The 21,317-nt window shown below is 43.5% G+C and overlaps 1 protein-coding gene across 12 annotated transcripts in view; it reads right to left on the minus strand.

Moving 5' to 3' along the window:
* Window positions 1–21,317, minus strand: part of pard3ab (par-3 family cell polarity regulator alpha, b) — a 229,154-nt gene that overhangs the window by 34,787 nt on the left and 173,050 nt on the right. For 11 of the 12 annotated variants that reach the window (XR_004658687.1, XM_034887133.1, XM_034887131.1 and 8 more), the window contains one exon: window positions 19,239–19,520. The exons of the other annotated variant lie outside the window; for it this stretch is intronic. Coding sequence is in view for 10 of the 11 variants with exons in the window: in XM_034887133.1 (XP_034743024.1) it covers window positions 19,239–19,520 (282 nt within the window). In the remaining variant the exon portion in view is untranslated. The remainder of the gene's footprint in view (window positions 1–19,238; window positions 19,521–21,317) is intronic. 12 annotated transcript variants of the gene reach the window in all.

Genomic DNA, 21,317 nt, shown 5'->3' on the forward strand with positions numbered 1-21,317 from the left:
GGGGGGGCAGTAGACGCCTGAAGTGGAGAAACTATGCCAGACTGCATTGGGGGGAAAGTTGAAATTATACTTTTCCCTCCTGATGATAATCTAGAAAAGCTAAGAGAGATAGATTAAAAGAATGGAAAACTGCATGTAGAAGAAAGAAAATGCCATGGCTCATCCACAGAGACTGGAAAGGTTTCCTCCTTTTCCAGTTCACATCCAACAAGCTAGAAAGCTGTCATCACTTCATCGCTGCTTCCCTCTCCGCCGCCAAACTATTGCTCTCTTCCTCCCTTAATGTCTCTGGAGGCTGTTTGGAATAATAAAAAATAAAAAAATACTAAGACACAAGCTCTCCTCCCATCAGATCCCCCTCTCCCCCCCCCCCGGCCCGTGAGAACTTCACACTGGCAGTTCTGACACTGGTGGTGGCCGGTGGGGGGGGGGATGTCTGCTTCTTCTCCAAAACTCCTGAAGTGGACAGGACATGGAATAGGATATGTGGAGAAAGGGGGGGGGCTGACATCTTGAAAATATCGTGTAATGAGGGCTAATTGAGATCCCTTTAATCTAGACTGGTTCCTCCGTTTGAGTGTGTGTGTGTGTGTGTGTGTGTGATTTAAGAGCCCAATTCCTCATTAAAGAGATGGCGTGAGCCTCCCCTGTGGTCTTGCAGACATTAAAAGACAACAGCAGCATAATGTCACCAGATACCTGTTTTTACAGGAGAACAAAGGACCGAATGAACTGGACGCTTCAGTCTTTCTTATCTCTCTCTCTTGCTATTACAATATCAAGAATATCCATAAAGAACAGAAAACAATAAACCAACTGAACACAACCAACCACCCTGAACAGCAGGTTCCGTTTTGGATCTGGTTCCAGAAGTAGGACAACAAATATATGGTGTTTTATGTAAATGAAACCATGGAAACCTAACCTGGTACAACCTCAAAATACTATCATCAAGCTGAAAATGAATGATATTGGTGCTTTAAGTAACATTGTAAATGTCGGACTTTTGCTTGTATCGGGGTAATTTCAGTGTGGTTTTAAGGAAGGAAAGGCTCTGAATACATTTTAGACGTCCACGTGTACATACGCTTTGAGCCCGGAGCTCCGTTTATTAGCTCAAAGCCTCTGAACAGCCACACAGGTGATCCTGTTCTGGCTGATTAGACCTCTGCTCAGGTTGAAGGTGGGTCGAAGCTTAGATGGCAATTTTTTTACGCCACAAACTTCATCTACCAATAAGAACAATGAAGCTGTCACCCGTCCTGCTCTAACAGGAGAGTCAGAAAGATGCCAGTCAGTCTATCTAGACGTCCCCATGCAGTCCTGGGAAAGGTCCAATCAGCTAGATTGACAGAAAACACCTGTGTGGGTGTCGAGGACCTTTAATAAAAGGTAGGCCAAATCAAGTTGCGTACACCTTCTTAAATGTGTTCATGTGGCCGGGTTGTCTCAGTGGAGCAGGCGCACATTTACAAAGAGGTCTAGGCCTCGACGCAGAGGCCCAGGGTTCGAGTCTGAGACGATATCCTGCATGTCTTCCTCCCCTCCCCCCCTTTCTCACCTAGCTGTCCTGTCCATTAAAGGTGAAATAGACTGATAACTGATAAAGTTAATGAATTGAAAATTATAAAGGGAAACTTTCATTCCATGGGACCTTTAATGAATTAAAACGGTTCTACTTTTTCTACCCTAACCCAGAGTTCCCAGCTCACACACTTTCTCCGTGCCTCGCCCTCGTCTCAGAGCTTCGCCACCAACCCCGTGACGAAGACATGCCTCACTTGTGCCGAACTATTAATACACTTCCTCACAATGACTAGATTTGCATAAGCAAACGGGGGCCAAAAGGAATGATTAGGTTTTGTTTCAGTCAGTCATTGCTGCAGCAAATCTCCGCCCAGCAGCTGTTGGCCTCATTCACGGCGGCGCTAAGTCATTTCAACGCCGCCACAAAAGAGCGATAGATCGCTGATATCACCATGGAAATGCAGAGCGAAGAAATGAAAGATCTAAACACTTGGATACAATCCTCAGAACAGAGTGGGGAAGAGGAGTGTGGAGCGAGTCTTCTGTGGCAGTCCTAATTAGTTTAATGAGGTTTTATTGTTCTCTACCACAGTTAAACCACTGCATTTAATCAAGTTAAGAAAACAACTTCTGGAGCAGTGTGTGTGTGTGTGTAAGAGTGTGAGAAGGGGGAAGGGGGGTGGGTAATAACATTGAATTCGTTGAAACAGGGGGTCTCTTAATCCCAAATGCTGTTCAATTTGTCAAAGTGGAGGGGGGGGGGGGAGACGACACAATTGTTATTTATCTCATTGGCAACCAGTCGCCCAAATAAAAAGAAAAAGGTTTTGTGTTGGTGTATCCACTGCAGATACACTGAAACGCTGTTGGGCCCACCGCTGAGAATTCTGGGTTAAAAAGACTGTTGTGTGTCCCCATAGCTGTACCGTTACTATAGGAACAACCGTATCTACTCTGCACATAAACCCTCACGTGGGGAAAACTTCCAAGCAAATTTAGAGATAATAATTCAAATGCAACGGAGTTCTCCGTTCTTTTGATTGAGCATTTAAATCCTAATTGTGTTTTTATTTCATAAGTTTAGACTAAATGAGGACGTTGCTTGTGTTCGGGGACACGTTGGGACACATGTCCCATGAGACTGACATGTCTCAGCATATTGTTTGTAATCTTGAAAGTCCCAAAAAGAAGTTTAGACCAAATGGAAAGCTGATGCATTTGAGATGCTTATGGCTTATTTTTTTTAAAACAGGGAAGAGCGGCACTGTTGAAAAAATTTGTGAAATATATAAAAGTATTGTTTTGGTGTGGAAGGGAGGCTCTTCTCAAATCCGCAACCACCGCCTTGCTTCATTCCCAACAGTTCCTTCTGTTTAGCTTTTCCCTCCCTTCCTCTCCTGACCTCCCTGTCAGTGTCCCGGCCTCCCCGGACTAAATAAAAACCGGTGGTTGGGAAGCAGCTCTGCTGACCGCTTCAGAGAGACTCCCTGTCTTCTCTGCCCTCCATGTGGGAAACCTGAGGCCTCAGCGCTGTGGGGAGACCAGCCTGGGAGGCCTGATCTCCATTTCCTAGAACCAAACACTCACACACAACCACACATATCTAATATCATGCAGCTGCGGCTATCTAATCAGCATCTGGGACAGAAACTCTTCAGATCTGAATCTTCAGGAGTACAGACAAGCGACAGACATGGGCTATTTTGGAGAAGCTTTTCAAATGGTCACTATTCAAAACCAGTAACCCTAAAAAATGGTTGCCAATTGAAATGTTTCAAGGACCTTTCCCATCATATTGCCCCCCCCCCCCCCCCCCCCCCCCTATATGAACTATTACATTTCAGAAGTCATATTTATTGTTATGAAACCAGCAATATGAATATCTAAATTTTCATAATACAATTGGATATTTGATAACAATAAATATGACTTCTGAAATGTGATAGTTCATATAGGGGTGGGCAATATGATGACATACAGCATATTGTGTGATGTCAGCCGTTTGAGATTTTTCTCTGCTGACCAAATATCCAATTGTATTATGAACATTTAGATATTCCTATTCAGCACGGTGGTTAGCACCTCTGCCTCACAGGTCGCTCCGGGCCTTTCCGTGTGGAGTTAGCATGTTCTCCCCGTGTTTGCTCCGGTTTCTTCCCACCACTCAGACATGCCTGCTGGGTAAGACTACAGGTGATCAAATAGCCGATTGGCTAACACTGGCGTGTTTACAGAAATATTGATTAATGTGCATAGTCCTAATCAAATCAAATAAATATGTGGACCAAATTTGATTTAAATAATTTTGCAGATTCTAAGCATCTTATACTGACAAAAGATTTATACAAATCTATCTTCTTCAGCAAGCCAAAGGCATAACATCCTGATATCAGAGCCCAACCATAAAAGGCCAGTTCATCCGGTCTTACACTATGCGCACACACACACACACACACAAACAACATATCCACGCAGAGCCTGTGTCACAGTCACGGTACACTATTTGATGCAAATGACGTATTGGAGGAATGAGGACTGAGTCTGTACCATTCCCAGTTTGAAATTGTTCCGGTCAGGCATTCATCAATGCATAACAGCCTTCCATCCCCGGAGGCTAACCACAACAATCCAACCGTTCACATGGTGGCGGATTCCCACCGAAAAGGGCAGAGCGCTGTTTGGCTCGGTAGCTGTTGCTGTGCATCACATGAGAGAAAAAAGCCTTCAGGCGAGCGTCATATCAAAGCATCGGAAAACAAATGCGGGCCAAAAGCCTTCGCATCCCGAGCAACATTATGAGAGGTAGCAACATGACACAGAGCGCTAATGGCTGCGAGCCCATATCACACAAAAGAGGATTCCTAATCACCAGAACTCTGCTTAATAACCCAGGGGAGTTAAGGGGACACAACACACACACACATTTCACCTGCTGCATCCAAATCTCACTCTATTCCTCTTTATCCACACACACACACACACACACACACACACACACACACACACACACACACACACACACACACACACACACACACACACACACACACACACACACACAGTGATGTTATCCGTGAGCTGCATAACAGACAGCCCATGCTGCGCCTTCTGTTAGAATAAAAGCAGAGCTTTCATATGGGCCGCTCTGCTATCGCTAATGATTAACCAGAGTTGGACAGCACGCCGATTCTCACAACGCTTCAAAGACACAAAAAAAAAAAAAGGGCCCCGGGGCCAAACCTGCGCCAGAACGCATACTTCAACCCATCAATAAATGTGTGGGCTATTTAAAGAGGAGGGCTCTATGTGCTCTACGTGATTTTTATGGGGTGTAAGAACATGTCTTGTCATACGAGGGTGGGGTGTGTGTGTGTGTGTGTGTGTTTGTGAGAGAAGAATCTAAGAGTTGTGGACGCGCAGGGAGAACAGTGGAGAGGATGGAGGACATGAGTGTGTGTTTTCTGAAGAGGCGGACAGACGCAGAGCACAATCACAGCTAATCAAAAGCCAGCCAGGCTCGCTTGTTTTCCAAAGGGAAGACAATCGTAAATATCTTTATTTGAAAGCGGACGTCCCGACGGTGTGATGAAAAAGTCTCCCCCCGCTGCCCTGTGGTCTGTTGTGTGTGTGTGTGTGCGTGTGTGTTTTCTCATTTCCCCTGTCTTCCCTGCAGACTCTGTTCTAATAATCGTGGAGTTGAGAAGTGATGCGTCCTGTGAGGCGGTTAGTAAAGGGACCCTGGAGTCTAGTGTGTATGTCTACGGCCTAAATAACAGCGCACCTGTGCCAAAGATGTTGAAGTTTTAGCATCTTTGCTTTCTCTTAACCCCTTTTCACCCTCCCCCCCAACCCCTGCTGCCTGCTCCAGGTACTTTGTGAGAAAAATGGAGCGACAAGAAAGACAATGTCTGAAGGCGGGGAGCGGCCCATGTGGGGCATGGAGACATTAATACTGTATGTCGCCGGCTGGAAGCAGCAGAGTACGGGATGAGGAGGAACAGGAGCGTGAACATTTCAGAGAGGATGTTGCAACACCCTGTAACTCCCCGGAAAACTCTTTCCCGCATCCCTAATGACTCAACTGTTTCATATGCACCATCAAACAAGTCTTTTTGTCATCTCCCCTCAAATACAACTGAAGTCCCCACTTACACTCCCCCAGAACATTGCTGAACACCTCTCTCTAGGTTTGATATTCGAAAAAAAAAAAAAGTAAAAAAGGTCCTCAGGTCATAAAAATAAGAGGCCATTTCACTGTCAGGGGCCATTCCGTAGAAAGACTTATGAAAAGCAAAATGTGAAATCCATCCCTGTGCTACCTGAAAGTTAACCCTCGGCCATATATCTGCCACAATGGAGGCCGCAGCGGGTTCGCTGTGTTTCCAAGATTTCAGCCACTGACTGACTGACAAGAGCCATTCATGGGTTTGGAGGTAGGGGAAGGAGGTTTAACAGGGAACAGGCTGGGCTAATGAAAACCAGCAGGCTCTCCGGGTCATCGTGCTGGGTTTTAAACCTGAAGAAAATTGAGACATTCCAGATAGAGCCACGCTTCGTAGGAATTCACAAAATAACACACACACACACACACACACACACACACACACACACACACACACACACACACACACACACACACACACACACACACACACACACACACACACACACACACACACAGGTACAAGAACACACACCTCTTGAGTCTATCTAGCTAGAAAATACACACATTTACAGACGCAAACAGTGACCAGTTTGACCTACTCTCCAGTTTGACCTAACTGTCATCATCAAACACACACTCTCCATCCGAGCCTTCTTCTTTTATCAGCAGCAGGCCTCTCCACTCAGCGTGTACATATGTTTACATGTGGGATGTCATTATTCAGAGCTGGGCTCCTACAGTCTTAATTCAAAACGTTTATTAGATTATATATAATCCGCCCTTTTCCACTGTCACATGTTTCACAGTTTAGGAGGAATTAATGCACAGTGGGGGTAGATCTGCCACTAGGGGGATAACCTCCTCATTATTTTCTGGTTAACAGATTTATTGCTTGGGGTTCAAACTGTTAGAAATGTTTTCTTCTGGTGGACAAGTAATCTAAAATGCATACCGTGTAACGAGAACTGCCCAGATTCCAGTCATTCAGGACATTTTGTTGCATGTCCTCCCCTCATCTCTCCACCCGAGTCTATCATCAAATAAGGGCAAAAAGCCACAGAGAACTTCTGAAAATATTTTAAAATGTCCATCACAATTCACCACAGCCCAAAGGCAATATCTGTAAATGGCTTGTTTTGTCCAAGCAACCTGGAAATATTCGGTTTATAATGATGAGATAAAGAGACAAGTGAAAGCTGGAAGGAGACAATGTTTGTTGATTTTGTTTGATAAAGCACTGAAATGATTTACCGATGACACGATATTGTTGATTAACAGTCGACTGTGGATTGGCCATTAATCAATTAATTAGTCTTTGGTTTGGACCAAAGACTGTGGAGCACTTAACACACAGATTAATAATACTGTAAACTAAAATACAAATGTGTTGCACTTAGTAAGCACAGCTAGGACTTCACAATGCACATCATGCATAATGCATGGGAGTCGAACATAAACAAACTGCAGATCGCCGTCGGACGGCTGAGTGATGGAAAGTGAATCTATGACACTAAATGTGGGTCGTCAGCCTCTTAGGGTCAACACCGAGCTCTTATGCCGCCCTGGTGCTAAAGCCCAAATCGGCAAGAGTTCCCCACTTACACCCCCGCCTCCAGTTCCCCCCCCCCGTGACAGACTGCATCCCATTCCCAGCGGGAGATAAAGCAGAATGCACATCACACTAATGTGCAACATAATGTCAGAGTTAGTCCAGCAGCCGTTAAGCTCTTTTTTAGAGTGCTATTAACAATGTTGGCAAATCTTTGATCTGATGAATATTAAATACTTTAAGTGGATTCCACTGAGACAGTTGTGACATTAATGGCTGTGCTGGGCTTCCAGCTCTTTTGTCACTAAGGACTTTTGAAAAAGAAAGTTTGAATCTTTGGTTTGCCTTGTAGAAATAGTGGAAAGTAAATGAAAATCAAACGTGATTTCACCTCGCCAACAAAAGAACAAGGTGTCAAATTGCAATATTTTTATGGTTACAAAGCCGAATCTCTAACACAGATTTTCTAAAGCTGTCAAAGTTGGCATAGCGTGCTTTATCACCTTTTCCTTGATTGGATCAGATACTGTAGGATTTCCCTTTAAATACACTTTAAACTGCACTTTATTCACTTTTATTGTTCATGGTCGTGTTAACACAACATTTACCATCTGAGAACTGTCTGAAATTACAAAGTGGGTGAAATGGACAGAATTAATACCGCTTTGCCTTGATTTGAGATTAAAAAATATATTAGTGTAAGTACTCTTAGATGTGTCAATCACTACACGTGTAAAAAAAATGATTACATGTAAATAAGATGTGCTTAGTTTACTGTCACTGCAGGAAAAACTGCTTTAGCTCCAGATTAAAGATATGACTAGTATTTTACTGCATGTATGAGAAGGTTTTAGGACGCCCTCCTAAAGCACAATGTTCTCCATTTTTTTATTTCCCCCTCGGATGTTTTTGCTTGGTTTAATACATTTAGAAGTTGTGTTCGGCATGTGCATTACTGTATTTCCTGTGTTTGACATGTGAAAAAAAAAGTCGACGTTGAGGGTCTTCAAATGGACAGTCAGTCTGGCACCAAACACGGGAGAATGACATCATCACACATGGTCAATAACACACACACACACACACACACACACACACACACACACACACACACACACACACACACACACACACACACACACACACACACGGGTAAGCGGAGGATACTGTCCCGTCTGAATGCTAGCCAGATCAAAGCCTTAATTTGGCTCTTGAGGGAGGCATTAACTAGTGTGATCACAGCATGTCGTCTGCTATTAAACTGTTTGGAATATCCGGCTTCAATACCCATTAAATAAATATGAGACATAATCCTTGTCATTAGTGTGAATATATCAATAACATACTTAAAGGGGAATTATTAGTTTTTTTCTCCAGCTGTTATCTATCATGTGCTCTTCCGACATACTGAATTTTCTATATCATGGGTCCAGGACATTTAGGGGGTTAGTCTAGGCCCAGTTTATTATTACTTCAGTTAATATATTGTATACAGTATATGTAGTAGGGGGTCCCTGCTCAGTCTCTCTTTCACTAGAGGGGTCCTTGGCTTACAAAACGTTGAATATTGAGTAACAATATGGAGTTTTCAGATGATCTATATATGAACACATATTTATTGTTTTGTCTTAAGACAATCGTGGTTTTGTTCTGGGGAAACTGTATTAGATGCATTTTCTGTCTTCTCTTCCTGACTGAAGGGTTTTGGGATGAGGTCTGTCTTTCTCTTATTATTGTGCAGTAAGCATAAGGAGCACTGTGGAAATAAAGTCTTCACTCGTTCCACCCTGAGAAAACCCAAATGACCCCTAAAAGCCCGCTGAGCCGTCCTCTCCAACATTTATAAAGGACTCCCCGGGGCAGAACATATCTCTCTACTGTAGCTCTTGGCCTTGATCCAGGGATTAGGACTGGCCTGCCTTTCCTCATATGCACTAGAACTGATTCCATCCTATAGGAGCAGATGGCCGCTGACAGAAACCAACTTTAATATAACCTCTCTCACGCCCTACACTCATATATAATGGTTTGTATACGACATGATGATAAAATGATGGTGTCAGCCATTTTAAATTATTCTTAATGGATCTCTGGCTGGCCAAACAGCAGACGTGAGCAGCGGTGATAGAATCCACCTTGTTCGCTTAAGAGCATTGTATTCTGCCGATCAGCTGACCGTAAAACCACAAGATAAGGAACTGAAACTATGACAGCTGAAGCTCCTCTTACTGGCTGATGACACAGACATTTAGCCATTTGTGCAAAGCATTGATGCCAGCACGTGTTTCTTTGCAGGTAACAATGGTTAACAGAGGATGAACAATGATTCTAAGCACCGCCCTCCTTATAAAGCTCCCAGTCTGTTATGCTAACTCAACCAGCATGACAGAGTGATCTCAGGCCTGGTCCTCACCACCACTCCCACCTGTGTTAACGAGATAATCCCTGACATGATGTCAGCTGGTCCTTTAGTGGCGGGGCTAAATGCAGTGGAAATGTTTTTTAAGATAAAGAGGGACTTTGCAATTAATTGCAATTAATGGGATCACTCTAAATAACATTCTGGTGTACGTGCAAATTGCCATCATAAAAATTAAGGCAACAGTCTTTGTAAAAAATAATATTTGTGTCATTCTCAAAACTTTGACCACAACGGTAGATATAAAGAAGCCTACATTTTTGGATAAAAGACTTTTCTTGTGTCGAAAACAACAAAATACTAATTTAATCAGATCTTTAAAAGGTTGCACAGGAACTCTGGAGAAGTATGACAAAGTCTTTTAATAATAATCCTTTCAAATATTTTGAAAAAGGAAACAAAGAGGCTCTGAATAAACACTAAATTGAACTCTCAAGAAAAAACATTAGATATGCACTCAGCGATCATCAAGACTGATAAATTGGAACATTAACTAAAAGCCTGGTGAATGTTTCTTTCTTTAATGTTTGAGGCCGTGAGTCTGTGATGCTTTTGAGCAATTTATCTGAAAGCACTCAAATGAGCATAACATAATGCACAACTACACTGATCCATCGATGTTTATGAATGTATTTATTATTGTGCAATAATAAGAGAAAGAAAAACCTCATCTGAAAACCCCCAGGTCAGGAAGAGAATGGCCCAGGTAGACAGAAAATACATCTAATACAGTTTCCTCAGAACAAAACCACGATTTTCTTAAGAAGATATGATATAATAAATGTTAAAGGCAACACAATTACAGCGGTAGTTGGTAGCTTAGTTACCCAAGAATAAGGGGCTTAAAGCCGAGGTTGGGTACTGAACGCCTTGTGCTAACGTAACATGGTGCCTAAACAAACTAACAAACTAATCTACCAGACCGAACAGCAACGCAGATTTCAGGTGCCTCAGAAATGCGCTGCTCTCTGAGGCAAAAGGCAAAAGAAGCATCGCTGCACATCATGCTAGTTAACACTAATGTTACACTAGGTAGTGTTAGCCTACTGTTAGCTAAGAGCTGGATTAAAGAGTGTGACTGTGTTTTACTCTAGAAGATTCCAACACCAGGACGCACAACAGTCTGCAGCTAAAGACACACACTGGCACTTGGTCACTACTGTGACAAAATAGTGCGTTAACTTGAAACTGGTAACCCTCGTGATACATTCAAAGTCAATGTAAAATACCCTTTTCTCATTGGTTTTTTTCTTGGTGAAAATAAGTTATTATTGTTATAAGTTATTTTTAATAAATCATTCAAAATCCCCCCTTTCTTGTGCTGATCCAAAATGTATCTGATCCTTGGCTCAAAACTGTGATCCGAACCAAACCATGAGTTTTGTGATTCGTTGCAGCCCCTACTTCTGATGGTGACATGAGTTTTCATGTAGATGTTTTCATGAGTTGTAAAAATGTAAGTCTGTGTAAAGTAGGAGGCCAAATATGGTGGCAGCTGATCAGAATTCTGTTCTCGTCACCAGGCCTTGACAATTTGGTGATGACCCTCAAGCAGAGATGTTCCCCAAGCTGTAGTAAGACATCCTGTTCAGCTCTGTGAGTGGTGAGAACACACATCCATATTCCACAGAGAAGTGAAAGCCAGCATCTTGTCTCTTGGTCTATTCGCACATTATGAGCCAGATAGCAGAGCAGCTGAGACGCAGAAAGCCTGAGCTTGGTTTTCTCAGGTCTTTAACGGTAGTGAAGAGGGGGGGAAATCACAGCTGTGAGTTCTTCCAACTCCAGGTTAGTCTAGCAGAAAATAGCAGACAGCAACGAACAAGCGAACCAGTTTTCCACCCAGTTTTCCAGCTGAATAGTTCCCTTGTACTTGGCTTTACAATGGAATTTGCCAGACTCAGAAACGAATCAGAGTTTTCAACTGGGCGGAACATTTTGAAAGCGGATTCTGTGGATTGAACAAGATTGTGGTTCAGTTCTACAGAAAATGAATCATTGTACACGCTACATCTTCTTTTTTGTTTTTTCTTCTATCCCCCCCCCCTTGAGAAAGTCAAAATATTGAGTTTAGGGTTTGTCCTTTTTTTTCCTCCATGTCACCTCCAGGGTGACGTAGATTATGGGGTATACATAATGAGAGAATTCTTTCTATGATCCATCATACAGTGTTAAATGGTGGGACCAACTGTTTCTCCATACTTTTGTAAATCCAACAAAATGATGTTTAAGCCAGATTAAGCTTTTCAGGCTTTTAAATCTCTCCTTTCTTTGTACTTCTAAACAGTATGTGTGTTGTGAGATCTGAGTACTCCTGTTTGGTTTGGTGTTTGGATGCGTTTTGTCCCCAGCTGGGGCTCCTTGTCTCGAAGGCCCCTCAATAGACAGGAATGTTGGATTAGCTTTGTGTTTACTCAGCGCTGAATGAATTAAGAGTTTGTTTGAATTGATTTCTAGGGAAAGAGCAATGCAGCAAGTCCAAGCTGACTGGGACTGTGTTCAAAATTTGGTCTCACTAGTTATGAACTGGACCTAGGCCTTTGTGTTAACATACTCTCTGGATGACATTTCCACTCAGAATGGATTACCAACCAGACAATTAGTTTGGGATAATTTAATAATCGCAATAGCACAACATAAACTGGAATGATCCATCCATCTTCATCCGCTTATCCGGTATCGGGTTGGGGGGGCAGCAGCTCCAGCATGGATCCCCAGACCTTTCCCGAGCCACATCAACCAGCTCCGACTGGGGGATCCAGAGGCGTTCCCAGGCCAGGTTGGAGATATAATCTCTCCACCTAGTCCTGGGTCTTCCCCTGGGCCTCCTCCCAGCTGGACGTGCCTGGACCACCTCCCTAGGGAGGCGCCCAGGAGACATCCTTACCAGGTGCCCGAACCACCTCAACTGGCTCCTTTCAACGCGAAGGAGCAGCGCCTCTGCTCCGAGCTCCTCACAGATGAGTGGAATGATCTGGAAGAGGCTAAAAAGATGCATAGAGCAGAGGTGGACTACAGTATACTGACTGAGTTTTCTGATTCCCACAACAAGCAGTCTTGCATCTCCACAGGGCTGTGCTAGCGCTGGAGCATGGTCTGGCTCACCACCCAGCTATTCTGGGATAGGGGAGAACGGCTCTGGCTTGTTTGTATTTCTATTACTCAATCACAACTGGTCCGGGCTGCGCTTAACCCCAATAGAGTGAGGTAGAAGGGTCGAGCTTTATCCCAGTTACGTAAATCCGTTACATTTTTTTCAAATCATCCAAATGACATACAGCAGGTAGAATTTCAGTATACTGGTTGGTTTTTCAGTCTGTATAAGCATTATTATGAAAATGTCATGTGTAGGCAAAAGGATACACACACAATGCACAGAAAAGTGGAAGGAACGGGGGTCAGCAGGGGCCCTTGGCATATTTTCTGCCCAGGGGCCACCTTGCTAGATAATCCAGCCCGTTTTCAACCACCATCAACAGAAATGCTTACAGAATCTCGCACAAGCTTTGTGTTCATTGGGTGCTGCTGCATACCTGCCACTGTACTTTATCTGTGCCACACACACACACACACACACAGACAAAGACATACACACACACACACACACACACACACACACACACACACACACACACCCTCCCTACCTTTGGCTTATCCCTCCCACTCCTCTACATTTCCAACAAATAATCATGTGCACCTGAACAGAAATCCAACAAATACAGAGGAGTGCCGGCATCAATAAACAGATGCACAGATGCAAACAGCCTACATAAAGTCAAGTGCAAATGCAAGTATGCATGCACACACACACCCACACACACACACACACACACACACACACACAAACACACACACCAAAAGCAACTGCTGTCTGTTTGTCTGAGCTGCTGTTTCTGGTGTGTGTGTGATACAACACACGACCATGTCCGCTCCTTCTGAGGCCCCTTATTCCCCGGGTGGAGATGAAATGTAATGGAGCCGATTCAATAAGAGCGTTGCCTCCTCGGGAAACGCGGAGAATCAAATCACACCAAATCCCACAGAGCCTTCCCAGCATTCACTGCTGCCTTGTAGCTGGGAGGGAAATAAAACAATGGTCGCTAATTCACTTGGCTCTCTGCACACTTACACTCACAACAGGGATGATGTGTGATACAACAAATGTTGAGGGCTAATATAGCTATTCAATAACATGCTGAGGGCTTCTATAGTATGTTTTTAGTAAATTCAGCTTATCAATTTGCAAAGCCCAAATGTAGCATGCATGGTTACAAAGCTGGTGAGCTATCATCTCCCTGGACTTCATGATTTACAGTTCTATAGGGTCTTTAGGAAAAATAACACGGCGACAAATGCTACCAGATGCTAATGATACACACCAGGACCCCAGTGAGCAACATATATTTTTAGCTGTAATTGTGGGAACACGCTGGGGGAGATAAAAACACAGCTTTTGGCAATATTTTACTTGTGGAGATGGAGGCATGTTGAGAAAAGAGAAAGAAAGACCACCAGTGTCCCAACAGCGAGGTTATGTAATTTGGTTGAGAGCCAAAACAGAAATATGTAAAAAATAAAAAATAAATAGAATGTTCCCAACCTGATACTACACCGTACCACCTACGCAACAAGCTGTGAGTAACACAACTAAAACATCAAGTGTTTTTGTAAAAGAAACATGTGCACCTTCCAATTTACTGTCGTGTGAAATGATGTAGCTTCAAACCTACATGAAAGACATCTAAGAGACAGGTCTAATCCTCTAAGTCAAATTACAGAGCTAAATGCTGTTTCAGGCTGGGAGCAGCAGACTGGTTGAGTCTATAGTCGTCGTGGTCATGCTCCTTAGTGCAAAGGAAACAGCCCACTGTCGCCCCCCCCAAAAGGGTTCTGAAGCGCCTCCTGGCCTCTGTAGTTGTTTTTGTTTTGGAACCCTCCGCAGTGAAATAGACATTTCTGACAGCACTACGTTTGAAGGGAAAAGAGGCAATTAAGAATGAATTCCAATGGTTATTTATGGAGCTGCATGTTGTCTTTTTCCCTGTTTCCACTCGGACTGCCAATCATTGCAGTGCTAAGAAAGGCAATTGTGCATTTTACTGGCCCATGGGGAAGTGACACAAGAGGGGTGGGGGGTTATGTAAAGTCTGGTATTCTCATTTGGACATCGAAGAGAATGTTGGTCCAGTTATTAAAAGGGTTGTGCAGGAAAGTGACAATGCCAGGGTTAAAGCAACACTTTGTAACTTTTCCCGCTTCGGCCCCCTACTGTTTGTCTCATTGGAACTACAGCTGGAACTACCCGTCGCTTTGGTCCCCCTACAGGTAGTCTCACTGGAACTACAGCTGGAACTACCCGTCCCTTAGGTCCCCCTACAGGTAGTCTCATTGGAACTACAGCTGGAACTACCCGTCCCTTCGGTCCCCCTACAGGTAGTCTCATTGGAACTACCCGTCGCTTCGGTCCCCCTACAGGTGGTCTCATTGGAACTACAGATGGTGCTACCCGTCCCTTCGGTCCCCCTACAGGTGGTCTCATTTGAACTACAGATGGCGCTACCCGTCCCTTCGGTCCCCCTACAGGTAGTCTCATTTGAACTACAGATGGCGCTACCCGTCTCTTCGGTCCCCCTACAAGTAGTCTCATTGGAACTACAGCTGGCACTTAAAGTTACATGGTAGTGTTGCTTTAGGGCATTTCCTCTTGGCACCAGTTTGGATGATATGCTCCAGGAAGATCATGTTGAAGATTATTATCATGAGTAGCATGAGTAGTGGGAACAGATAAGAATAAGGGTTGACCTATTATTAGTTAATGAAACAGATATTACCAATATTCAGAACAAATATCACTTAACGGTGAAAAAGGAAAATCTGAAGTAAGTCCCACTCTGATGACTTATGAGTCACTGTGTAATTGTCTAAGAGCAAAAGGTATAGTCAAATAGTCAAAATCAGTTTTAACTTATACTGTTGCAGTTTGAAGGACTATGTAACTAGTTAAGACAAGGCTATGTGAATAAAAATGATGATGTTATATCCTAAAGCTCTGTGGCACAGCTTTGACCCCTTCACTTTGAGTCCCGATCTTGTGACAATCACAACATGGCAGCACCAACAAAAGGCCAATACTAACACTAGTACAGAACTGGGAGTTTCAAAACCATGTCAAGGATAATTTGGGGGATAAAATGGTCGTAAAATACTGAATTAAAGATCACGGTGCTTCTCTCCAATAAAGAGAAAGAACCCCCACAGACTCAGCTCGTTAAAAAACGTCCACATTTAAACAGTGAAAAAGTTGTTTCCAGCACGCAGCAACATCCTCAGCATCAAGCTGACTCACAGGAAATCTAAAGCGGTTTATTTTGACTTAGCGTGGCATGCCTGTCATTTTGAAAGAAATGTGTGAGTAGGAACAAAATAACATTTTCCTTCACTCTCAGTTTCTATGGATATGTTATTGCTTTGATCAAATCTCCACAATGCTTAAGCTCTGGTATCAGTCCGTGCTGCCATTCGAATCCCATAATAACAAACACCCCCGCCTTCGGATGACACTCCCTCCCTCCCTCCTTCCCTCCCTCTCTCCTGTGCTTGGCATGGCAGGGTCTAATCCACTTCCTGTTCAGTAGGGGGCTGACAGGAAACAGGAAACACGCTTCCTGCTTTTCTTAAGAGGTATATTTTTCTTATGATTGGAGATCTGGGAATGCAACATAATATCTTTAAGAAGTGTTTGTCCCTGGTTCCTAGACTGCTATAAGCAAAGCCTTGTGAAAAGAGCAAAGGTTTCAAGGCCGGGGCAGCCTGGTTAGTAATGGGGCCTAGACTAATGGTACAAAAAACTAACAGTGAAGTATGACGGCTGTGTCCATTATCACATGTAGAACATTATTTGTCCAAGCAGAGAAGAACACATTTTGTACTTTAAAAGCCCCGCCCAAGTATTTTAATTTTAATTACAAAGACCAATATTACCTCAGTGAAATCTCCCTGTGGTGTAACAAAATGAAAAGCAATAAAGAGTTATGTCTCTGAATCCCAGTGGAACAGTTAGCCAAAGCCAAGAGTGCAATCAAGTGCATTGAACCATTGAAGTTGTGTGCTTATGCTTATCTCTTTGGCTGCAACCACAACTTCATTCTTTACTAATGTATTTGTTTTTTCTTCCAGACTGATTAATCATTTTACCAATTAATGTGAACAAATAGTCACGAGGCAGTATATACGTTTCAGACAACAGACAAATGCTGCTAGCATGGCACGCCCTCATACTCTGCTCCTGACTGGCTAGTAGTCCTTACCTAGGTACTGTCAGGGCCCTCATACTCTGCTCCTGACTGGCTAGTAGTCCTTACCTAGGTACTGTCAGGGCCTCATACTCTGCTTCTGACTGGCTAGTAGTCCTTCCTAGCTACTGAGCATGTGTGACTCCCAACAAAGATGGAACAGAAGGGAGATGTCTCACTCTGGAGCTAAAACAGAGAGCTCAACACACAGGGTGAAAAGAGGAGCTGCAGCCATGTGCAGTACAACAAATCTTTTTTTTTAATGAAAACATGTAAACCTATTCTGATTTAACCTCTAAATACAATTATAAACCTGAAAATGAGCAGAATATGAGCACTTTAAGACATTGCAGCTGACGCATTGCAGTACTTCCTGATGTTCGAGTCTCTGTCCCCATTGTAACGGATTCCAGTTCTAGTTAAAGTTGCAAAGATGGGAGCCCAGTTGGTAGAGCAGGCCTCCATATACAGAGGTTTACTCGTTGTCGCAGCAGGGTTCTAATTGGACCTGCGGCCCTTTGCTGCTTACTGCACCCCCCTCTCTCCCCTTTCAAGCTGTCCTGTCAAATTAGGCCTAAAATGCCCCAAAAATAATCTTTAAAAAGAAGTTGCAATGATAAAACACACAAGAAAAATCCGCACATCTTCACATTTGAGAAGCTGGAAACTCAATCACAAACACAGATGATTAAAGTAATTTCAATGCCAACATGTCGTCTTGCTGTTGCAGCAGAGTACTTTAGAGGGGCAGCTTTCTTGCCCCAAAGATGCATAAAAGAAAATCCTATAGTAGAGCACTAAGGGGAAAAACGCTTATGTTGGTTAAGGATTGAGCGATTAACTTTAATAAGGTGATGAGAGTCTAAACCATGAGTGGATTCCCTTCCCTAATTAAATAGGACTCAATATTGGTCATGCTAGTATATTATCTGCTGTTGTGCATCTGCTTATCTTCACACAGGACCACATCAGGGATTTCATTAAAAAAAAGTACTGTGACAACAGCAGCACAATGAATTATGAATGGAGATCCAGCACTCCTGAAGTACACACAGGCTGCCGGGGCCATCTGGGATGTGAGAAACCCATCCATCCACTCGCCTGCACTGCCTAGGGTTAGCTACACTGCAGGCTTTCCTCTTACAGACTTCAAGTTTCCCACATCCATCTACGGGCTCCGGCTCTCTCCGTTCATTGATCGAAGCAGGATTCAACACACACACCTGCAGCGCTAAGCAACTGCTGCCGCTGAAAAAGATGCAGGCGTTCCAACATTCAGGCTTTTGGCTTGCTATCGCTAAAGCTTGGCTTCTAAGTTTTTATAATAGCACTCGGCTGATGTATATAAATACAAAAAAAAAGGGACCCCCACACCAGGGCCAGGGTGATCTTTTTCCACAAGTTGTCAATCATGACGTGTAGGTAGCTCAGGCAGGCTGCTTCACAGAAAGGCAGGGAAACGGAGAAATCAACTCAGGAACGAAAGACGGGCAGAAAGAGACGTAGAAAGGTCAAGGGAGACAGAAAGAGAGAATTATATTCAAAGGTTCCCATTCACTCACTACCTCCCTGAGTCTTCCCCCCCACCCACCCCAGGGAACGGTGCATTGTGTCTAGCAGTCGGCGAGCTGACATTTACCGCCTGCCTTCTGTTGCTGTGATTAGTTTCTCCTCCAGGTGTGATAGCCAGCCGGCCGTCTACGAGCAATAATGCCGCCTCAGAGTTACCAAGATTGGGAATGTGAGGCAGAATCAGGCCTGCACACACCTTTAACTGACATACCATGACCGGGTCGTGCCTTTGAATTGAATAGCTCGTCACCTGGCTTGGGCGGATATTGCTTCTGAGGGGATTGTGATTAGGGCTCGGGACAGAATCAATACTTTTTGCATGAAGGAATTGCCTCTAAAGTATTGAGCGTCGAGATATTCCTCGTCATTCAATACCCAGTTTTCTCCTTAGGTATTTCTAAAGAGTAAATGTCATCAGAGTCAGTGAGCCAATAAACATGCAGCATGCATGCATTCTAGCGAGATCTAATCATGTCTGTGATTGGTTGTCATAAAACATTAATGCCGTAATGTTTAATGTTGTATTTCCTTGTTGTTTTAATAAAATTTGTATCAGAAAAAAGTATTGTTTAGGAACAATTATTATGGTCAAGGTAATGGTATATACTTTATATAAATATATATTTTTTAACAATACCAAAAGTAAACTAAAATAATAGTAAATATATATAATTCTGGCTCTTTTTGCTTTTGAATCCATAAATCCAGCCCTACCTGTCTGCAGAAGGGGGGCGGTCGTTGCGGACTTTGCTGACTTGGGTGTAGTGGGAATCGGAGTGCTGGTGCTGGTGGAGTGGATGGATGTGGGGGTATTCGTCCCGGGGGCTGTGGGGCCGGCTGTGCCCGCTGTCCACAGAGCTGTTCAAGGGGTTGATGCCTGTGTACGGGTGCTCCTCTTCTGAGCCCCTCTCAGGTGTACGGCTTATGTCCAGGATTTCGGCGTAGTCCCGTTCCCTGGCCTGGCGCTCCCTCAGCTCCCTGGTCTTGGCTTGGATCCTGATGGGCAAGATGGTAATAGACATTTGGATACTAGGTTGTTCTGGTCTAAAAGACAATGGTGGATGTAGTTGTGTGGGGCTGCTTTTGGACAAAAACATCTATGCAGTTTTGGTGCTGTTTTGTATTCTGTATAAGAGAAAACTTTATTGTCTGTTGCATCGCCTGCTCCAACAGTCGACAGGTTACAGGTAACATTAAAACCAGTTTCTACAGGTGGGTTAGCTACTTAGCCAAACTGACCATTCAAGCCCCTGTCAGATTACTTTTCTTTACATATACATGTGTGTGTGTATATATATATATATATATATATATATATATATACACATATATATATATACACATACACACACACACACACACACACACACACACACACACACACACTAAAGATTATGCATATTTCTATCAACCTAAATTACCCACCGTGAAAAGGCAGTTTGCGCATGTTCCAAGTTTGTAAAGGACGACACGTTGTCTCTTTGCTATCCACCTCTTGCAAAGTGAACGTGTCTGATTCTTTCTGGTCATTGAACGCACCTAACACTTACTTGTAGATGCACATAATGAGAAATAATTTTCTGAATCTGAATTCTGAATCAGCTCATAAAATCCCAGCACATAAAATAGTGAGATAAAGCACATTATGTTGAACAAACATACATATTTAGTACTGTAAAGGAAATGTATGACTGCCAGTCATTGACTTTACTTCTTTATGAATCATGGTTAATACTGCTCCGTGGGAAACTGCCACCATGCTGGTTTCCACTGTGTCAGGTAAACGCTTCATGCCGTTGAATCATTGCAGAGTAAAGACTGTGCAGCAGAGAGACGCTGTAAATCTCAGACGTCACATTAACAAAACGCCACACGAGCCACTGCAACATCGGCAAGCGACTGCTTATAGATCCTTTTCAACTTCCCATTACAGAAGAGAGAGAAGGTGGGGAGCCTATTATCTTTGCCCCCCCGCCCTGAATAATACCATAAACAATTCATAATAGTCTCTCGCCCCCACAACAACTCATACAAGGGAAGCACTATGTATTCACAGAGTCCTGCTAATGCATACTGCAGCTATCATGCTTTCCTCTTTCTGTCTCTTAAATGCACACACACACACACACACACACACACACACACACACACACACACACAAACCTGACACCTCTCACATGCAGAACAACTAAACCACAGAGAAATCAACAGACACTCTCTTTAGGCCATTATCTTGTGAATAACTGGCAACATTTTCTATAGCAGTGGGGACTACCTATCGCGCTGCCCTGTAATTACAGCCTTGCCAATTATCAGAGCTTTACAACTACCAATTATCATAGTGCTCTCTTTTCTCCAGGCCCCTTTTTAATGGCGCCGCGAAAGAGAATGGGACATGCGCAGTCGCGGGGTAGGGGGTGCAACTTCACTGAACACTCAGCGGGCTAAAATCTTAAAAGGCTTCTTCCAGAAAATGTGCATGCTGTGCATACTGAAACAATGAGTCTAAAATGGAGGGCTCCTCATTGGAGGGTAGGTACAGAAAAATAAAACGGGGATAAATGGCTGGAAATACTTTACTACTAAAAAGTGAAGCTGCTAATGAACTTGAAGGCTTTAACAGCTCCCTGCTGTATCTGGACAGGGGTAACACTCTTTTTTTTGCAAAATGGACCCTTATTCCAACAACCTAACCCATGTCACATGAATGCTTGTGGACTCTGCAATTATCTAATAGCGCAGAAGGAAGCAGGGCCCTCGAGGGATCTATCTTTAAACCCAAAGGGGGGGGGG

The sequence above is a fragment of the Etheostoma cragini genome, chromosome 12 (assembly GCF_013103735.1).
Source record: "Etheostoma cragini isolate CJK2018 chromosome 12, CSU_Ecrag_1.0, whole genome shotgun sequence".
Classification (NCBI taxonomy): domain Eukaryota; kingdom Metazoa; phylum Chordata; class Actinopteri; order Perciformes; family Percidae; genus Etheostoma; species Etheostoma cragini.